The sequence below is a fragment of the Homarus americanus genome, unplaced genomic scaffold, assembly GCF_018991925.1.
Source record: "Homarus americanus isolate GMGI-L3 unplaced genomic scaffold, GMGI_Hamer_2.0 scaffold30108, whole genome shotgun sequence".
Classification (NCBI taxonomy): domain Eukaryota; kingdom Metazoa; phylum Arthropoda; class Malacostraca; order Decapoda; family Nephropidae; genus Homarus; species Homarus americanus.
In genome coordinates this window covers 12,003,279-12,025,768 of record NW_024748109.1, presented here as the reverse complement: position 1 = coordinate 12,025,768, position 22,490 = coordinate 12,003,279, and the positions used below count along the sequence as shown (strand labels likewise).

General features: G+C 40.5%; 1 protein-coding gene across 12 annotated transcripts in view; it reads right to left on the bottom strand.

The window, feature by feature from the left end:
- Window positions 1–22,490, bottom strand: part of LOC121880011 (dual specificity protein phosphatase MPK-4-like) — a 198,340-nt gene that overhangs the window by 91,800 nt on the left and 84,050 nt on the right. For all 12 annotated transcript variants that reach the window (XM_042386960.1, XM_042386955.1, XM_042386961.1 and 9 more), the window contains one exon: window positions 19,875–20,023. In XM_042386960.1, the coding sequence (XP_042242894.1) occupies window positions 19,875–20,023 (149 nt within the window). The remainder of the gene's footprint in view (window positions 1–19,874; window positions 20,024–22,490) is intronic.

Genomic DNA, 22,490 nt, shown 5'->3' with positions numbered 1-22,490 from the left:
GGGTTGGGAAAACAGGTGGACTTCTTCCATATGGGCTTAGAAGACATTCAAAGGGGGCCTCACATGCACTTGGTTGAGGCGCCCTCCCCTAGTTTTACCAAAAAGGGGTCAAAAGCCAACCCCCTTACTCACAGAACTTGTAATTCAACTGGTAAACAGAGGTGTGATAGAACTGTTGCAGTCAGAGAAATGTTTCAAATCTCGCCTATTCCCAGTCCAAAAAGAAAGCGACAAATTGAGGTGGATTTTAGATCTTTCCGTCCTAAACAAGTTCAATGCCAAAACAAGTTTTAAGATGCCTATTATCAAGTGCCTGTTGCTCCCAGGTAAGGAAGGTTTCTAGTGTTCGCATTGGGGGATGTAAGTTATCAATTCACAGTGATGCCATTCGGGCTGAAAATTGCGCCAAAAGTGTTTACAAAACAGGCAAAAACCCCAGACAGATCCATGCGAATGAGGGCATAAGAAATTTTGCTTATCTAGACGCTTGGCTGATAGTGGGAAACTCTTTCGAAGACTGTCAAAGGGCGACCCAACGTTCACTAGTACTATTTCAAAACCTAGGATTAAAGATAAACCAGATCAAATTAAATCTCATACCATATCAGAAATTAGATTGGTTAGGTCTCCATTGGGATATCAGTCAGCAGTCAGCCAGTCTACCAGAAGAAAAAGTAACAGATGTGATAAACCAAGTAAAAGCCATTTGTGTAAAGCACAAGGTTTCTTGGCACGATTGGGAAAAACTTCTGGGTCTGTTGAATTTTGCCACAATAGTGGTTCCATTGGGAAAGTTAAGGAAAAAGCAACTATCTCATTTGGGCTCGAAGTTGCTTCGCAGAAACAGAAAAGTTGCTTCTTCTCTCCCTATTCAGATAAAGAATCATCTGTTATGGTGGAAAAACTGGGACACTCTAATCGGTCCCTCTCCCTGGGTTCCACCTCAAACAAGTTTGGTCGTTTGTACGGATGCGTCCAAAATAGGATGGGGATACCATTCTTCAAAAGAGGAATTCAATCAAGGAAGGTGGAGCAACTTCCTTTGGAACAAACACATAAATATAAAAGAATTATCAGTGGTCCTATACTTTTTGTCGGCAAACCCAAATTTACAAGATATGACGATCCTGTTTGCCTTGGACAACAAAACGGCAGTCTTTTGTCTCAATCATCAAGGGTCAACAAGGTCTTGGCCCCTTCTACAACTATCAGAAAAAAATTTCAGTATTTGTACAACACACACACTTTACCTCAAAGCAACTTATATACCGGGAATGCAAAACAATTGGACAGATGCGCTGTCCAGTCTCTGGCCAGTATCGACAGAAACAGAATGGTCCCTAAAGGTATCGGAGTTCAAGAGTCTAGTGAAGAAGTTTGGAACTCCACAGATAGATCTGTTTGCCTCCCTAACAAATTACAAGAAGCCAATTTATGCATCTCTGGATAGGTCAAATCTTCTAGGAAATGCCCTCCTATTAGAGTGGAACCTTTAGAATTCAATCTATCTATTCCCACCTGTGAAAATATTGCCCAAAGTGGTTCACAAACTCAGATCCTTCCGAGGCAAAGTCCTCTTAATTGCACCATATTGGATCCTACAACCTTGGTGCCTGGATCTACTGGACTGGTGCCTGAATCCTCTACAATTGCAACAAGGATGTCTAGACCAGGTACTACATTCTCAGTTCGGGATATCCTTGGCTCTTCAAGCTTGGAGTTTCTCAAGAAAAGTTTAAATAGGTTGTTGGGTAATTCCAATATAGCTAATCAAGTATTAGCAGGTCATAGACCCCAAACTTCTATTCAATATGAGAAAGCTTGGAATCTTTTTCAACAATTTATCAAGTTAACAACTCCGGATTCATTATCGGAAACAGTTGTATTAGAATTTTTGGAATTTCTGTTCAGAGTTAAAGGCCTTCAAGGGTCAACAATTGCATCTTATAAATCAGCGTTGGTTGACCCTCTGGCATGGGGTTTTAATATTACCTTGAACACCAAGGCTTTATCAAATGCTAAGATCGTCCTTTTTCATTCAGAGACTTCCTCGACCCAAGAGAATCCCATCTTGGTCTCTGTAAAAAGTTACTAATCTTCTTATGGGGCCTAATTACAATATAAATCTGAACAGGGATAAATTATTCCAGAAGGCAGCTCTCCTTCTAGCAATAGCAACGGGTATGAGAATCAGTGAACTGATTTCAATTTCCATTAATCCATCATCATTGGTATTTTCTGACGTGGATGTTGTCCTTTTTCCTACGGAGATCCTAAGAAAAAATGAAAGGGAAGGTTTCCAAGCTCAACCTAATAGGATAAAACATCTAATGGATGAAACTAGGGTTCCTCACATATTGTGTCCTGTTAAAAATCTTCAGGAATGGTTAACCAGATTCCCTAATAGAGGCCCTTATGTTTTCTCATCAAGGGATGGTAAGAAATTATCTCCTAGTCAATTGACAAAATCCTTATCTCAATTAGTGAATCAAGCGGACCCTGGCAACAAATTTTTGGCACATGACACTAGGAAATATGCAGGGCCTGTGGCCTTTCTGCGGCACATGAGTCTCCGTCAGATCAAGGAAATGGGCTTTTGGAGATCTTCAAAAACTTTCAAAGACAGCTATCTTCATCTATCTCTGAGAGATGCTTCAAATGTGGTGGTGCTGGGTTCCCCCTCCCTCATCTATTCAATCTCCACCAGCAGGTCTTCCTCATTAGAATAAAGTGAGTATCCTTTTTGAGTAAATTAACATTTTACCTTCCGGTAAATGTTCGTAATTTTGGAAATTTTCAAAATAATTTATAATATAATCAGGACTTAAATCAGCGGAGCCTTGTATGCAAAGTCACCTCCCTCTCCACCTCCTACTTGGGTATTCTTGCTGATCGTCGCATTCAGAGCATTGAACAAAAAGCCGTTTTTTCTAAAAACCAGTTTTTGTGATATAGCTCGAATACGACATCCATAACCCACCCATCTCCACCCCTCGAGAGTTGACTTTTACTTACTGCTCTCTCTGAGGCAAGAGATGAGCTTCACAGGGTGCACGGAGTCTGGTTGAAGGAGGGACTTTCAAAATAGCAATTAAATGCCAGGTAGCGACGTGTCCTCCTAATATTACTTATTAAGTAATTATTAGATGTTTTAATTGCCTGTATGTTGGTCTGGTGAATTGGCTAAGAATTAACTTACCTAGGTAGCATTGCTGATCGTCGCATTCGAGCTATATCACAAAAATTGGTTTTTAGAAAAAACGGCTTTTTTTTCTAAAAACCAGTTTTTGTGATATACAGTAAAAGTCCAAAAAAATCCGGATGCCAGAAATCCGGACCACCCGAGAATCCGGACTTTTGGAAAACTAATTATTATTTTTTTATTTTTTTATTTTTTTTAGCGGGCTTTTGTGTGTATGTGCGCATGCGTGAGCGCCACAGCTGCACAGTGACAATAAGCGACCACGTGGTCGCCACTTTAAAACGAGCAATCAAACTGTGACAACATACCGTATATACTCATCTATAACCCCCCTCGTTTATCGGTCGACCCTGATTTTTTGACCAAGAAATCGTTAATTTATGATATTCCTCGTTTATAGTTCGACCCACGTTTTTGAGGGTAAGGGAACAACAAAACCTTCAGTAAAACCGCTCTACGTCCTATAAACTGAAACACGAGTGCCGAAGGCAAATTGTTTACCATTTATTATTACGACACTTTACACTGAAACGCGGGTAGTTTCAACAAAAATATTGTATATTTCCATTCAAGTTTTTATTCAAGTCAATTAGGAGGGAATATTATTGTAATACAACAGTTTTTTAACTAAACCATTCGAAAAGCGAATACCGTAACATCTTTTGAACGAAAGAAAGCGAAAGTCATTGTTTTCGTCACGATTTTATCCCACTTTCCACTTTAATACGTACGTCATTTCAGCAAAAATATTACATTTCCGTGAATGTATTATATCAAGCACAGTATGAATAGAATATCATTGTAATATAACAGAATTTTAACTGAAAACTAGTAAAAAAACGAGTAACATCTCAAGAACATTGGAAGGTTAGGTGAAGTCTTTTGTTTTCGTCATGTATTTTATCCTATTTTACATTGAAATACATCACGTTTCAGCAAAACTACTATATATTTCCGAGAATATATTCATTCAGGCGCAGTTTAGGTAAAATATACGTGTGATGTAATAGTTTTTTAACTGAAAACGATTCGAAAAACACGTACCCTCTTGCCCTGTTCAAGGAGAGACTGGGAGAAGCAGTTTGGTGTTGCAGACGATGACAAAGAAAATGATTTTGATGGATTTTAATGAAAATATTCAGAAATATGGTACAGGTTGTACCTCTCTAGTCCGGCAACCTCGGGACCTGACCGGTGCCGGACCATGGAAATTCACCCTTTTCCTGGATAGATAGTGACTTGTGCTTATGCCTGGAAGCACTAGCACCACTTTCTCTGCGTCATGGTCTCTTTGAAGACATATTGAAGGGTAAATGTCATATAGTAGCTTCTCAAATTTCGCGAGTTTTTAATTCTTAACGTATTTTATTGGAACACACAAAAAATAAATAAATAAAAATTTTGATGGCGGAAACGTGAATTTCGACGGGTTTGAACGGCCCGCCAACGTGCAGACGACGTGCATAATCGTGTAAACAGCGTCATTTCTCTTATGTACAAAAGATTCATTATTGTTTATTACTGAATGTCTTTTTTATTGAATTAATGTTTATGTGCAAAATGAGCAATACAATTCATTAATAATACGTAGAAAATTAAAACACATGAGGAAATGACACAGCATTGTTTTCGTTGATTACAAAACCAGTGACTGACTGGTTCTACATATAAAACTGAAGAAAATAAGACCTTGGTTGTAGCTGTAGTAAAATTAATATGGTTGTTTTAAGTAATGTTATTTAATGTTAATAAATGGAACAATAGAAGTAGCTAACGATAATGGTAAAGAAAAAGAGAGATCGCATATGTAAGTGCGCATGCGCACACGTGAAAACATATCGTCATTACTTTACATAAGAATATGAAAGCAACACTTATTTACTGTTCATATATATTTTAATTAATGTTTCTGAATTTGTTTTTATTGAATTAATGTACGTGTGTGCAAAATTAACAATACAATTTATTAATAATACGTGGAATATTAGAGGAGACGAGACCGCTGCCGGCATTGTTTATGTTAAAGCTTACGAAACCAGTGACTGATTGGTTCTACATATAAAACTGAAGAAAATAAGACCCTGAGTTTAGCTGTAGTAAAATTAATGTAAAAAATGAATATGGTTGCTTGAAGTACCTGTAATGTTATTTAATGTTAATAAATGGAACAATATAAGTAGCTAACCATTAATGGTAAAAAAAAAAAGTGAGACTGCTCGTATGTAAATGCGCACATGTGAAAATATATCGTCATTACTCTACATAAGAATATGAAAGCAACACTTATTTACTGCTCATATATATTGAAGGGTTAAATGTTGTACTCTGTATAGACAAGCAGAGAGAGAGCAGCCGAACTGCCGGATGTAAACAAACCTTAATTTCCTGCGGCTTTTTTTTTTAAGGGGATTAGCCCACCCAGGCATAGGTCACTGTATATCAAGCACAGTATGAATAGAATACCATTGTAATATAACAATATTTTGAGTCCTACTCTTTCCATTTACAGATTACTGTACAAGCCCATAATAATGGCTCCTAAAGTAGATAAACTTCGTTGTGTGAAGAGAGAGAAGAACACATTGAAATTGAGTGACAAACTCGAAATAATTAAGAAACTAGTACGTGGTGTGAGCAATACTGTTCTAATGGAAACATACGACATTGGAAAGTCTACAATTTATGATATAAAAAAGGCAAAGAATAAAATTCTAGAATTCACAGCTTTTTCATTAAAACTGCTCGTTTTGATAAATGAAGCATGCTATATTTGCTAATGAATAAACTATCAAAATGTACCTGTTCATCTCTTCTTTGTTCCTCCTTAAATTTGAATTTTAAAAGTACTGCCTGAGAATCCGGAAAATCCAAAAATCCGGACCAACCCAATCCCCAAGCAGTCCGGATTTTTGGACTTCTACTGTACAGTACAGTACTCCCTCTTTATCGACGGGGGTTACGTTCTGTAAACGGCCGTCGATAAAGAAACCGTCGATACCGTGATGGTTACGTAATTTTTCTAACTATTATTAGCATATGTTGAATAAATGTACCTTTAAGCATTAATGCGTTTCCTTTACGCATTAATGCGTTTCCTTTACGCATAACCTTAAATAATAGTGTATAAATAATAATATAATAAGTGGACAAAAATACTAGCAAACTTACGATTTCATTTATTGAAGTGAACATCGGTCCTTACAGTAAACAAAACAGTGTACAGTACAGTAAAAGTCCAAAAATCCGGCTGCCCAAGGCAAATTGTTTACCATTTATTATTACAACACTTTACACTGAAACGCGGGTAGTTTCAACAAAAATATTGTATATTTCCATTCAAGTATTTATTCAAGTCAATTAGGAGGGAATATTATTGTAATACAACAGTTTTTTAACTAAACCATTCGAAAAGTGATTACGGTAACATCTTTTGAACGAAAGAAAGTGAGTCATTGTTTTCGTCACGATTTTATCCCACTTTCCACTTTAATACGTACGTCATTTCAGCAAAAATATTACATTTCCGTGAATGTATTATATCAAGCACAGTATGAATAGAATATCATTGTAATATAACAGAATTTTAACCGAAAACTATTAAAAAAACGAGTAACATCTCAAGAACATCGGAAGCATAGGTAAAGTCTTTTGTTTTCGACATGTATTTTATCCTATTTTACATTGAAATACATCACGTTTCAGCAAAACTACTATTTATTTCCGAGAATATATTCATTCAGGCACAGTTTAGGTAAAATATACGTGTGATGTAATAATTTTTTAACTGAAAACGATTCGAAAAACACGTGTACCCTGTAGCCCTGTTCAAGGAGAGGACTGGGAGGAGCTGTTTGGTGCTGCAGACGATGACAAGGAAAATGATTTTGATGGATTTTAATGAAAATATTCAGAAATATGGTATCGTAATATTTATTCAAGTCAATTAGGATATTATTGTAATACAATACAACAGTTTTTTAACTAAACCATTCGAAAAGTGATTACGGTAACATCTTTTGAACGAAAGAAAGCGCAAGTCATTGTTTTCGTCACGATTTGATCCCACTTTCCACTGTAATACGTACGTCATTTTAGCAAAAATATTACATTTCCGTGAATGTATTATATCAAGCACAGTATGAATAGAATATCATTGTAATATAACAGAATTTTAACCGAAAACTATTAAAAAAACGAGTAACATCTCAAGAACATCGGAAGCTTAGGTAAAGTCTTTTGTTTCCGTCATGTATTTTATCCTATTTTACATTGAAATACATCACGTTTCAGCAAAACTACTATTTATTTCCGAGAATATATTCATTCAGGCGCAGTTTAGGTAAAATATACGTGTGATGTAATAATTTTTTAACTGAAAACGATTCGAAAAACACGTACCCTCTAGCCCTGTTCAAGGAGAGGACTGGGAGAAGCTGTTTGGTGCCAAAATAAAAATCCGGCTAAATAATCCGTCGATAATCGAAACCGTCGATAAAAAATCCGTCGATAAAGAGGGAGTACTGTACTGTATTCCAGAATGCAACGTCGACATCCCACCCATCTCCACCCCTCGAGAGTTGATATTTGTTTACAGTTCGCTCTAGGGCAAGAGATGACGGTAGCAATGCGTGTGGTGGAGGGTGCTGGAGGGGGTTTTGAGAATTGCAATTAAATGCCAGGTAGCGACGTGTCCTCCTAATATTACGTATTAAGTAATTAATAGATGTTTAATTGCCTGTATGTTGGCCTGGCGAGTTATTGCTAGGCATTAACATACCTAGGTATAAAGCGAGAAGTCACATTCTGGACTACAGTGAACCCTCACTTTACGCGGTTAATTCAACCCACTGCGGCCCGCGTAAAGTGAGAAAAGCGTTAAGTGAACAACATAACATATGGGATTGTAATTGAAATAGAGACCGGGCCGACCCCCAAACTCCACTTTTTCCCGACACAATACGTACGTTTTACTAAAAATAACATCTTAACTTTATGATGGTATTCACCCACACATAATATAGAAGGGAACAGTCAATAAACTGAAGGTTAGGTTAGAAAAAAACAAGGTTGGGGTTAACACTTACATTAGTAGAAGAGATGGGTCGGCGTACGGGAATGGAGGCTGGTTCCGAGGCAGAGGGCAGGCTACTGGCCCTCAGGTGAGTCACCATCACTGTCATCCACACTTGTCAGGGCCTCCCTGACAAATCCCTCAAAGTCATCATCACTGTCTCTACCTCTGTCACTATCACTGGCTTGGGTTGGCTGTGGTGGGTTGCGGGCGAAGAACTCTGTTATGCTTTGCTGACTGCTGGTGTTTGTGTTGTCGTGATAAACCTTGATGTAGGGCTCCATAGTCTGCAACAGCTGGGTAGTGAAGATTTCATACCTGTTTGAATCAGGGTCGTCAGAAAGGAGGAGCGTGGCTTTCTCGATACACTCGATGGCACCCCTAACATTACTTTGGGATGAGCGGCGTTCTTCTTGGGATGACGCACCACCTGCCTCTTCACTGACATCATCATCATCTACCATCTCGTCGGTAGTCACATCAAGATCCCTTATCACCTCCAGGATGTCGTCGTTGGTGGTCTCGGAGAAGCCTGCAGCTGTAACACTCTGCGCAGCTTCTCTGGCAAGGTCCACTGCTACTGCAAAAGTCTGAACCTCACCAGTCACAGATTGACTCTGCCTAATGGCCGGAATGCCTTGCAACACATGTCTCCATGCGTGACGAACAGTTGCTACAGACAGCTGATCCCATGCCTCCACCAAGAAGTCCACAGCTTTCTTGATGATGAATGTTCTCCAGAATTGTTTTAAAAGTACTTCTTGCTCTGCCAACTGTTGATCCTCGTCGTCTTCGCTCTTGCTATCGGTGTTGGTGTCACTCAGGTTATGCAACTCTTCCCTGGTGTTGGTGTAGTCGTTCAGGAGCTTTAATTTTTTAGTAGAGAATGCAGCTTTTACATTACAGATTAACTCTTGGTCCATGGGCTGTAATATAGACATAGTGTTGGGAGGAAGGAAGACCACTTTTACGTTGGGGAGACGATCTAACAGTAGGGGTGAGTGTCCTGGTGCGTTGTCCAGCAGCAACAAAATCTTGAATGGCACATTCTGTTGCTCACAGAATTTCTTCACATCGGGAACGAAACAGTCATCAAACCAGGAGAGGGACAGTGTAGAGAACATCCACGCCTTACGTGCGGTCAGCCAGTGGACAATTAGCTTGGTCATGTCCATGCTCTTGTAGGCGTGCGGCTTGCGTGCTGTGTGGATCACCGATAACTTGAGCTTGCAGGTACCGGAGGCACTGGTGGTAAACAGGACGGTGATGCGCTCCTTCTGCAACTTCCGGCCCCGAATCTTGCTGGCATTCTTCACAACGAAGGTCTTGGAAGGTAGCTTTTTCCAAAAAAGACCAGATTCGTCCATGTTAAACACCTGGTTGTCGGTGTACTGTCCTTCCTCCATAATCTCATGTAAAAACGGAGGAAATTTCCGAGCCGCAACAAGGTCAGCACTAGCTTCTTTACCACCAATGTTGATATTGGTGATCTTGTTCCTCTTCTTAAACCTCTGTAACCACCCAGAGGAAGCATTAAAGGGTTTGGGCTCTGTAATTCCCATCTTTCGTGACACTGCAGCATACAGTTCACGTGCGTACTCCTTAACTGAGCGCGTGTCCACCGCCATGTTCCGTCACGCCTGACGCACCAAGTAGCTCACAAGTAATTTTTCCATCTTGAGAAGCACCTGGTTGTGAAAATATTTGATCATAGAAGCACCTGTAGACTTTGTGATGTTCATGTGCGCCTTATATTGGCTGAATCCTTCTTAATTGTCCTGATCGTAGACACGTTAACACCATGCTGGCGTGCGAAATCAACCTGTCTTGTTCCTTTCTCCAACTCTTGTATGATCTTATACTTAATTTCGTAGCTTAAGGAACATCGTGTCTTCTTTGGCTTAGGGCGGCTGGGTCCAGGTAAGGAAAGGTTTCTCTCTGGGGGCGGTGGTCCGGCGGAAGCCATTTTACAGAACAATGGATGCACGTTTACACGGTGTGGCCGGGAGGGATGAAACTGCAGCGGCTAGGTCAAGCGTCGTCTTTCCTCCCTCCCTCCCGCGGGTGGACACTTCATATTACTTTAAACCAATCACAGCTAGCAGAGGAGGGAAGTACGGATGCATGGCCCAATTACAGTCCGATACGTCATATGACGTCACTGATAATGCAACAAAGACACACACTGCGCAACCTACTCGCACCGCTTACACAACATGGCAGATGGCGGGAGGTTTGGATCCAAAAATGGCGCGGCTCGCCAGCCGCTCTCCGCGTAAAGGGGTACACGCACCGCGGAATGTGAGCATTCCGGTTTTGGCAGGGTACCGCGTAAACGTGGAAAAGCGGAATGTGGGACCGCGTAAAGCGAGGGTTGACTGTATATCACAAAAGCTGTTTTTTATAAAAAAATGGCTTTTTTTACTTGGGTATTCTGTGGGTAAAGTGGTCTGTGGAAATCAGATGTCAAAATTGCCTCCAGAAGCATGAATCATGTCATACAACCAAGTTATTCATCACTGTAAATTCATTTTCATGTAAAGTATAACCAGGTATTGAGGTCCAATACTGGTACCTCACCTGGAATCATTTTGGGTGAAACCAAACAAGACTATACATACACAATGATTTGAATAAACATATCAAACTTGCAGATATTCACTAAGAATACCTCACTATTTACAAACCCAATATTTGCAACCCCACTTATATGCAAGTGAAATTTTAACACCCCTATTCGATATTCGCAAAGTATAACCCACTTATTCGCAAAGAAAATTACGGTACCCTATAGTAATACAGTAGCTATAGCCCAAAAACTGATGTCCCCATAAACGGCACTTCGCATAGCCGACGTTTACACATATGGGAAATACCCCGCAAGTTTTGTTGATACCCAGGAAATCCGACAATCGTGAGAGGAGCGGCAGAGCTGTTTTGAATTTGGCAGGTGGTGGCGTGGTGCGAATTCTTGCCAGGAGAGGGCTCTGTGTGTTACTTCTGACTCATTCCCACAAAATTTGCTCTTGTTTAGACTTACCATGTGTCTCTGACTTTGTATTTTTTTGTTAATTCCGACTTCGTGTGTTATGGAATCATGCAAAAACACCCCAGGGATAGTTCTTCTTGTGCTGCCCGTTTTAGGGGCAGCTTAATGTAATGTGATTTGATGTGATGTGCTGTTCAAAGGAGGGCCACCGGACTGCACTTCGGCACCTCAACTACCCTGAGAGATTGGAGCGCCTGAACTTGCCTAGCTTATACTACAGACGGACAAGGGGCGACCTAATTGAGGTGTACAAGCATATCAAGGGACAATACTCAGTCGAGTGTCCTTACTTGGAGCTGGCGGATGCTCGCCCCACACGGGGTCACAGCTCAAGATTGAAGAAGCCGCAGGTCCAGAAAACTGTGAGAGCAAACTTTTTTGAAGTGAGAGTTGTGAACAGACAGACAAATAAGGATAAAGTTTAACCTCGCACACTAGGAATACTTCTCACTGCAAGCAGGAGTCCCACAAGGATGTGTCCTGTCCACAACACTATACATTCTCTACACAAATGACCTGCCTGACCCCATAAACATCGAATACCTGACAATATAATACGCCAACGACGTACCCCAACTAGTCAGACACAAACAAGGACTAGACAACCTCACAGACAAAGCACACAGGGAACTCGAACAAGTCACAGAATGGGAGCTCCTATGGAGAATTCAAACAAACCCCAACAAATCACAAATCACTTACTTTGGAACCAGACAACAATGCCACCACATGTACCATAACCCTTACATCAACAACCAAACACCCATTCCTGTCAAATGTACAAGCAAAATCCTAGGAGTCACCTTCCACCACACCCTCACCATGGCCTTTCACATCAGGACGAAGGCAGCAAATGCAAACAAAACACTCGGAAACATTCGCAGATTCACAACCGCATCAACCAAAACCAAAACACACCTATACAAAGCACTCATACGTGCCCTGAAGGCGCTCCCGGTTTTAGCAGCCAGGCCGAGTCTGTTTGGCCCTGCCCACTACCCCACTCCCCCTGCTATACCCCAACGCCCTACCAGCCTTACTACACCGGGATCTATTCAGCAAAACATTCTAGTGATTAGTGAACGATTGATTACGGAGCAGTGTTCCTATAGTGCACCTAAGGAACTTTCTCGGCAAAGCATTCAAGTCATCAGTGCAATAAGTGATTATCATACAGTGCTCGATAGTGCACCCCAAGGAAAAGTCAGACAGTGGGCACTTTATCAGTCACCCTTAAAGTGCCAGTGACAAGGACCACTGCGGTGTTTACATATATCGTGAAAACTGTGTCGGCGACCCCAAGCACCAGGGACAAAGACCCACGGTCTTTACGACTGACAAATATTAACAGATGTCTACCAGTGTCAGTGGCCCTCAAAGTGCCGTCAGTGACAAACACTTCCGTCCGCCCACAACAGATTTCAACAGATGGCCACCAATCACTTACTCCCGACGCACTCTGTACCATCTAAAGCGTGGGAACGGTTATCCTGATGGCAGTGTTATCGCGCGACTCAAGTCACTGAACATATTCCACGCGCGGAGCCGTAGACAAGGCCGTCATACACATAAGCCCATTAGAACCGTAACCTCCACTAGGAAACCGGAGAAACCCACCCCTGACAGACCATACCACCACACTGAAGTTCCACGGATATGGTATGATCTCCCGTCTTTACTGCTATCCAACGTCACTTCCCTAGCTAACAAGTTCGACGAGCTGGCAACTACAGTCAGGTCAGCCGCCGCGAGCGTCGTTGCCATATGTGAGGCTTGGCAAATTGTGCCTGAAACGTGTCATATTGAGGGATATCAACTCTTTCATCACCTTCGTTCACATAGACGCGGAGGGGGCGTTGCCCTCTTCTGTCAAGATGACCTACGCCCGTCACGCCTGGATGTTCAAGTCCCAGCAGATGTGGAAGCATTATGGGTACGTGTCGTGCTACGGGCCCACCCGCGCAACACTGCTTCCATCATAATCTGTGTGGCATACCATCCGCCTCGCTCACCCACCAGAGACACTCTTATCAATCATCTCATCACCACCTCAGACCACCTCAGAGTTAGGTACCCATGTGCCAAGTTAGTATTATGTGGGGATTTTAATGAAATTGACACCACTGATATCCAGGACCAGCTATCACTATCACAAGTTGTGACCTTCCCCACACACGGTCAAAATACCCTTGACCTTATCTTAACTGACTTAGCGGACCAGTACCAACCACCTCAACCAATGCCTCCTATCGGGTGTAGCACACACTTATCAGTGCTCTGGTCCCCAGCTGCCACTCCCACTCAAGTACAGAGACCCTACATCAAGACCTACAGGCCGATTACTGACTCTGCAGTGCGCCTCTTCGGGCAGTGGATAGTTCACCATCCCTGGACTGAAGTACTTAGCGTGGATGACGTGGAAACCAAATGGATAAATTATACCAACACCACCACGGAAGCTCACCACCACTTCTTCCCCGAGAAGTCCGTCAGATCTCACCCAGCTGACTTGCCCTGGATCACACCTCGGATCAAAAGACTTATGCAACAGAGAGACAGAGCCTTTCATCTCAATGACCACATCCGCTACAGGTCCCTTCGCAACCGAGTCATCCGCGAAATACGCACTGCAAAGAAGTCCCACTACCCAACCAAATTACAACACCTGAAGCAGACCAACATCAGTCAATGGTATGGTAAGCTTAAAGAACTCTGTGGACTAAACAATAAGACACACCCCCTCCCCTTCCTTAGCCATCTCACTAATGTTGACGCAGCTGAGCAATCAAGCAACCATTTCACAACTATATGCCAGACGCTCCCCCGGCTTGACACAACCACTCTCCCTGCTTACCTACCACCCCTCTTTCCCACTGACTTAGTAGAAGAATTTGAATTAGCAAAACGTCTGGACAAACAGAAGTTAAGCGCTCCACCACCCCCATTGACTTACCAATGAAACTCTACAAGGAGTTCTCCCGGGAACCAGCTGAACCCCTCTACTCCATCATCAACGCTTCCCTCAGCCAAGCAAGATGCCCAGGTGACTGGAAGACCTCATATGTGTCACCAGTGCCCAAGTCAACCAGCCCACAATCTTTAAATGAGTTACAATCCATTGCCATAACCCCAGTCCCCAGCTTAATCTGTGAAAGTTTTGTGTTTGACTGGGCTTATGCTGATATTGCAGGCGCCATAGATCCTCAGCAATTTGGCAATATGAAAACTTTCTCCACCACTCACCATCTTGTCAGCTTTCTTGACTACCTTTACTGCTATCTGGAAAAACGAAAGATGTCTGTGGCTGTCGCCTTCATTGACTTCATCAAAGCATTTGACCTAGTCGACCACAATTTAATCAACAAAGCTACCGACCTTGGGTTTTAAACAAGTTTTATACCATGGCTTACAGATTTCCTTAATGACCGATGCCAGGCCGTACACTTTCGAGGGGTTGTCTCCACTTTTCAGTACCTCACCTGTGGCATCCCCCAAGGCACAAAGATGGGACTGCTCTGCTTCTTTATGTCGACGACGCCACCATTGGGATCAGTGTCAACAACTCAGCTTCCAATTACACCGCCTTCCAGGTCTTATTGAACAGTCTCCAAAATTGGGCCACCAACAACCACGTCACCATCAACCATACCAAGACCATGGTTATGCACATCAACCTCTCCTCTGAAGTTATCCCACCTCCCTCCATTACTTTGGGCCCCAACAACCTCCAGGATGTGGACTCCACTAAGCTCCTCAGCATAGACAACAAACTAAACTGGAAAACACACATCAGTACAGTTGTCAAATCCTCCAGTTTTCGTCTCCACCTCCTCCGCCGACTCAAGTCCCTCGGAGTTACTACGTCTGAGCTCCTCCCAAAATGCCACACAATGTAAACACATAGAAAAAGTGCAAAAGAGGGCATGCAAGATTTTCTCTCCTCTTCCTACACCACATATCATGAAGCATTCAACACACTGACCTTTTCAGCTCTCTCTGACCATCACCACAACATCATCTGAAAATTTGGTGAGAAGTTTCTGCACCACCCTCTACACCGGCTCCTACTTCCACCCAAGATCCCTCATCCATGAATTGCTGTTCGACTGCACAACCGCATCCAGCCCATACGAGCATGTTCTAATTGCTATAAGAACAACCCAGTCCCAACCCTCCTCCTCCTGCTGCTGCTGCTGCTGCTCAAGAAGAACTACATAAAATAATCGAGGAAGGCAGCTACTTGTCCACTCAAGTTTTTAATACTGATGAAACTGGACTATCTTGGAAGAGAATACCTTCCCAGACATTTATTTCCATGGAAGAAAAAGCTGCGCTGAGATTCAAAGTAGCCAAAGATCCTCTTTGGTGGTAATGCAAAAGGTGACTTTAAACTCAAACCTATCACTCTAAAACCCTAGAGCATTCAAAGGTGTGTATAAACATAATTTACCAGTTACTGTATCTGGTGGTCAAACAGTAAAGCATGGATGATAATAACTCTTCACGTTGATTGATTCCAAAATATTTTTTGGCCAGCATTAATGGAAAACTGTGCCAAGAAAAACATGACACAAAAGGCACTGATTATATTAGATAATGCTCCAGGCCACCCAGCTTTCCTAAATGAATTGTCTGAACAAGTACAAGTTGTTTCTCTTCCACCAAATACCACGTCCATGCTTCAACCTATGGACCAAGGCATTATATCATCATTTAAGGCCTATTATTTATGCCGTGCCATGTCTCAACTGATTGAAGAAACAGACGCTGCTGGAAAGTCTTCCATAAAAGAATTTTGTCATGGATACCATCTTCTAAAAACTGATAAAAACATTGGAAATTCATGGAAGGAAGAAACAGAAGGGTATGTGGAGGAAATTATGGCTGGAATGTGTAAAACCTTCAAAGGTTTGGAGGAAATCATGCCAAACAATCATAAAAATATTGTTGAGCTTGCCTAGCACATTGTAGGATTTGAAGAGGTTGATGAGGAGAATGTTCAGGAACTATTAAACAGTCACGGAAAAGAACCTAACTAATGAAGAACGTGTGCAACTTGATATGAGCACGACCGGACCACAAACACATCAACAGATACCCCTACCTCATCACACAAATGTATGACTAAGCATTTGGCAGAAGCATTTGCTCACATGGAGCGAGCAATGAACATCTTTTCTGAAGTGGATCCATTAACAGAACGAATCATTAAAATTAACAAGGACGAGAAAAATGCATATGATCCCTACATAAAGATTTATAATGAGAATAAGAAAGCAGCTGTGCAAGGTTCTTTAGACAATTTTAATATAAGAAGGCCTAAACTATCAACATCAGCTACATCTACACCATCAACTTCAGCTACAGCATCAGTACAGTTACAGCTTCAGCTTCAACTTCAGCTACAGCATCAAATTCAGCAGCAGCTTCAGCAACAGCTACAGGTTCAGTAACAGCTTCAGCAACAGCTATGGCATCTTCATGAAAAGCTACAGCTTCAGCCAGAGTTGAACCTAATGACTTACCGTAAGAACTTTGTCATCTGAGCAAAAACTCACACAACATCATTGGGTGTAGTTATTTTTTCAACTGTACCACCATTGGTGAGTAGATTTTTTTTTAATCCAGAAGCATTAATTAAAACATATATGAACAGTATTAGGTGTTGCTTTCATATTCTTACGTAGAGAAATGATGATATGTTTTCACATGTATACACTTACATATGTTGGTGTTGCGCAGTCTCGCCTTTTTTATTTGCCATTAGTGGTTAGCTATGTCTATTGTTCCAATTATTAACATTAAATAAAATTGCTTAAAACATACATATTATTTTTTTACATTAATTTTACTACAGCTACAACCAGGGTCTTATTTTCTTCAGTTTCATATATAGAACCATCGTCACAGGTGTAAACACTAACGAAAACAATGCCATCTCGTCTCCTCTTGTGTGACTACATATTATTATTGATTTATACAGGATTGTATAAGGTGCATTACTAACCATTATTTAAAGGATGTACTTTTTATTTTTCATTAATTTTCTTTTTTGGGGGAAAAGAGGTAAAAAAAACCACACACCATAAATGAAAAGGTCACACTAGAGAATGCATCTAATTATTTTTGCTTTATATTAATGGTAATTAATGTCATGATACAACGATTCACCTTACAGTGCAATATTGGAGGACACATTACTGTCATTATTCGAGGCTTTACTGTACTGTAATCTCTGTAAAGTGTTATACATAACCACAGCATTTGTCTTATGAATATAGAGAAGACGGTATACTGCACAGTACTACAAAGATAAAAAATATAAAAAATAATTGTAGGGATATACTGAGAGTGATCTGAGAGCAGCAGGTGGGGGAGGTAGTGCGGGTGGATGGCTCCCTCCCCCTCTCTTCCCCAAGATGCCTTGAACACGTCTTTATGCAATTTCACCATAATTCTCATATAATTTAGGATCATTTGATGCCAATTTGATAAAATATTATGATTAAAGAATAAAGAATCACCTTTCCTGAAAAAAGAATCCCACACTAAACATCATGACTCGTTTACACTCATGCTTACCACGACATGTCTTCTGCAGTTAGTAAATTAGTACAGTACTGTAGTGTATTTATCAGCACTTAATAAGTAATATTGTAGTGTACAGTATTATGCATTTGCATAAAGACAGATGCAAGGCCTCTATGTGTAAAGAGAAGATTTGAAAATATGGAAGTAAGAGTTTTATCTGGAGGGATTGCAAAGTAAGAAAGTTGGTAGTGTGGTTGACCTGGTGATCAGTTACTCAACACAAAATATTTTAAAGGTAGGAATGCATATACAGTGACCCCTCGGTTAATGAACTCAATCCATTCCAGAAGGTCATTCGTTAACCGAAACCATTGTTTCAGTGGGTTTTTGGGTAATTGGTTCCAGCTCACCGAAAATGTCCTAAATTCAACAAAAATGGTAGAAAAGTTCACTTACTTTGAGGTGTGTATGTAGAAGGCTCCTGGATGATGATGATGATGGGAATTAGAATGGGGGTGGAGGAGAAGGAAGAAGAGAAGGCATTGGGGTGGAAGAGAAGTCACCCCATGGCACCATTTCACCCATAAAATTTTAGTTCTCTTGGTGTATTTCAAGATTATTTTCTTTAAATCAACACTGCACTGCATTATATATTGTCAATATGTAAAATATATTTCAAAATGACCAATAATTTGCTTGGAAACAGAAAAAAAGCATTTAGTTGAAGAGAGTCACAAGCAAGATGTTACCTCCAGTGAAAACAGAGAGAGACTAACGCCTGTTTGCTGTGTTAAGAGGCTGGATGCCGCGCATTAAACTAGTCACTTTACCTTCAATTATGTTCAATAATTGTTAAAATGACTAAAAAATTGAATATTGAACTTTTAAAATTATTGAATAATATAAACTTCTTGATATTTACTAAAATAGTAAGGAATTTAAGCCCTAGAACCGATTAATGTATTGGCGGACTGATACTAAAGCTGGTTGCCTGGTCAGTGCAAGCGAAAACATGTTGAGGTCGGTTCGTAAGAAATTCGTTAACCGAATTTTTGTTAGTTAACCGAATTGAAGATCCTTATGGAAGGCAGTTCGTTAACCGAAATTTCGTTAACCGAGGCGTTCGTTAAACGAGGGGTCACTGTATAGATGTTAATATTTATGGTACAAAAACAAAGTCAAATATATTTAACTGAGGCACTTATACCCCTGCCTTAGGTGACATCTCTATATTTATTACAATTATTGGAAAGTCTGGCCAATAAACATTAAGTCATCAAAACACAATGACCATATGTAAAATTTACACAAAATATAATTTACCTTATTTAATCATTTACCTAAGCACAAGGGGCACTGCCAACTATTGACTCTCTCTCTCTTATATCAGTTCACCAACACTGACTAACCTAGACTGGCTCTGGGTTTAGACTGCCTTGAACCTCTACCCATGGGTTGCTACCGAGGGCCACTACTTGTCAGTCTCTCCCTCTGGACTGTTGCCATGATGGTATTTATTCCAATTTCCAAGGACACTCAACATTGTGATGCATTCAAAGTCCACAGCATCATGGTCATGTGAGTGTAGCAGTTGTATGACAGCAGCCACATGACCAGGTCATGAATAATGTGTTGTGAACATCTCTTTATTTAATGAGGTATATGCAATTTGTGTACTTCTGATACATGATTTGCCTTTCTCCTTAGCTACTAGTCTTATCACCTCTGACCAGCATTAATAATATACATACTGTATATGACAGCTACACTTTACTTGTGATTTTTTCATTGATTAACTTAGATAATCACGGCTATTGCAGCATCCTGCCAAGACCAAGATTACATCAAGTGAACAAAGCACAGTGAAAAAGCAGTAGTCTGTGACAAAGTAAGTACACTGTGTTTTGCTCACTTGACGTAATCTTGGTCCTGGCAGGAGCCGGGGAGGGAATAATATAGATGTCCCTCTCACATAATTATAATGATCATCGTGACACAAAACCAAAAAATATAATACATACATATGACCATTGACGCAGCAGCAGCCTTGAGTCTATAAAGTCGATACTGCAAATTATTTTCAACTAGATTCCATCCCATCATCTGGTATAGTAGTAATTGGCCCAAAAATCCTGAGTTAGGACCAACACATCGCCTCCTTGATTTCACTCTGAAAAGGTATACAAAAGTTTTTACTTTTCAGTAAAGTACAGGTATTTGTTATAACTTCTAACCTGAAAAAGAGATATGACTGATATAAAATCCATTTTTATGACCATGGAGAAGAGAGAAGTGATTTACAAGTTCACCCATCAAAACAATCCTTAACAGAGCCTGCCTGGATCAGGGTCCTGTATGCAGTCTTGAGGCACATATACTCTCTATTCAGATATATGCAGGCTACAAACATTTATTTACCCAGTTAGAGAAGGGTTTATAATACATTCTTCAACCTTCACTCAGTAGTAGTTGTTTTAAAAGGCTGAACATTAATAGATAAAGTCCACAAGAAAAATCTTCAATAAGACAGCCGTGAGTGTAGATCCTGGGTGTGGAGATGCATCCCTCTTACTATCAGGTTTGGGAATTTCCTATATGATCACCACCCCCTAAAATTCATGTAATTTAGAATAAAAAAAAATTACAACTTTTATACTATAGTCTCTATCATTTTTGTTTTGCTAATTAAGATTTTTTTTTTTTTTTTTTTTTTAATTTATTGGGCACCCCTTACATCCTTGTGTAAGATGAAGTGCAGAAGCGTTTACAGCGCCCAACAGGGAAGCATACTAAGTTCATGCTTGCCTTATGTCTCACGAGTTAAGGGCGTAGAAGCCTGAAAAGTCAAGGGCGTAGAAGCCTGAAGAGTCAGTAGTTTATGTCATCAAGTTATTGGAAGCTCCAACGACTCCCTGAATACGAATTCACAACTTTCAACTTACAACAGGTACCTTCAACTTACAACAAGTACCTACTTTACTGCTAGGTGAATAGGGACTAATGGGGGCTAAGTAAGTCCATATTTAAGAATCATTCTGAAAGATAGTCTGAGGTCAATATATACAGCGTGCCTTCAAATTCGCACTGATTAGGTTTTCAAAATGGCCGCGAATCGCCAAATCAGCGAAGTAACATTTGCTGGCCCGAGGGGGGGGGGGGGTTTACATTCAATTGTGCACAAAGAAATGTATATTCCCTTTATGAGTTTGCACTTAAAACAATTATTTATTTTACCTGTATTGTGTATACAATAGTCCCTTGGTTAAAAAACACAATTCGTTCCACAGAGACATTCGTTAACCGAAAATTTCGTTAACCGAATCCAATATTTCAATGGGATACAATATTGGGTAACTGCTTCCAGCTCACAGAAAAGTACAGTATAGTCTGGATTTACGCGGATTTCCTCAACGCGTTTGGTCATTTACGAGGCACCTGGCCAGCCAGGCAATTAATAGTTACGTGATACATTCCATCATTTACGCGGGAAGCGGCACGGGCAGGGTGCGCACTAGGTCGCCCAGTCAAGAAAACATAACTGAATTCTTCACCCGCCACCTACCACAGCTGGCCCAAGTCAGTGATAGTGTGGATATGGACTTTGAGGGGTTTGACAAAGAGGCCCTGCAAGCCTCTGTGGTGGATAGTGATACAATTGATACAAGTGATACAGATGAGGGCCAATAATCTGCCCTCTGCCTCGGAACCAGCCCCCCATCCCCGTGTGCCCAGCCATCTCTTCTACTAACATAAGAGTTAAAAACCTAATATTACTGATATTTCTCTTAAATATTAATTGTGTGTGCATATCATCATAAAATTAAGATGTTATTTTTACTACAACGTACGTATTGTGTCTCGTGAAGTATAAATTGTTCATTTACTTGAGATTTTTGCTTTTAGCTCAAAAAATTCATAGAAATTTCCCAGCCAGAATATAATTTACAATGCTGGAATTCTTATAAGATAGTGATTAATTTGAGTATAAACAAGATATAGCTCGCAATAGACATACACATTTTAGATCTAACTTTAGAATTTTATCAGAGAGAGCAACAATTTTATCTTTTGTGCAAAATATATGATGTTTATAATCAAATTATTTGCTGTCTCACAAGGAATCCAGCAATGTAAATTATATTCTCTTAACTTTAGTCTGCGGTATTATTTATTACTAAACTTGTAAGCCTAGTTCTTTTCCCTAAACATTTCTCGGGAAGGTGGGGGGTAGGGAGGTGGGGAGAGAGGGAGCCAGCAAGCTTGGGAAGATGCTATTTTTACTACAACTTACATATTGTGTCGGAAAAAAGGTAGTCTGGGGTCAGCCCAGTCTCTATTTCAATTAATCCCATATGTTCTGTTATTTTGTTTACAAGTTTCTCATTTTACGCGGACCTCCACGGGTTCAATTGACCGCGTAAATCCAGACTATACTGTACATACAAAGTAAAGCGAAAAACGCATAAAGTCAGAAATGTATAATATGGACACGAAGTAGTACCTTAAGCTATTAAATATGTACAGTGACCCCTCGTTTAACGAACGCCTCGGTTAACGAAATTTCGGTTGACGAACTGCCTTCCATAAGGATCTTCAATTCGGTTAACGAACAAAAATTCGGTTAACGAATTTCTTAC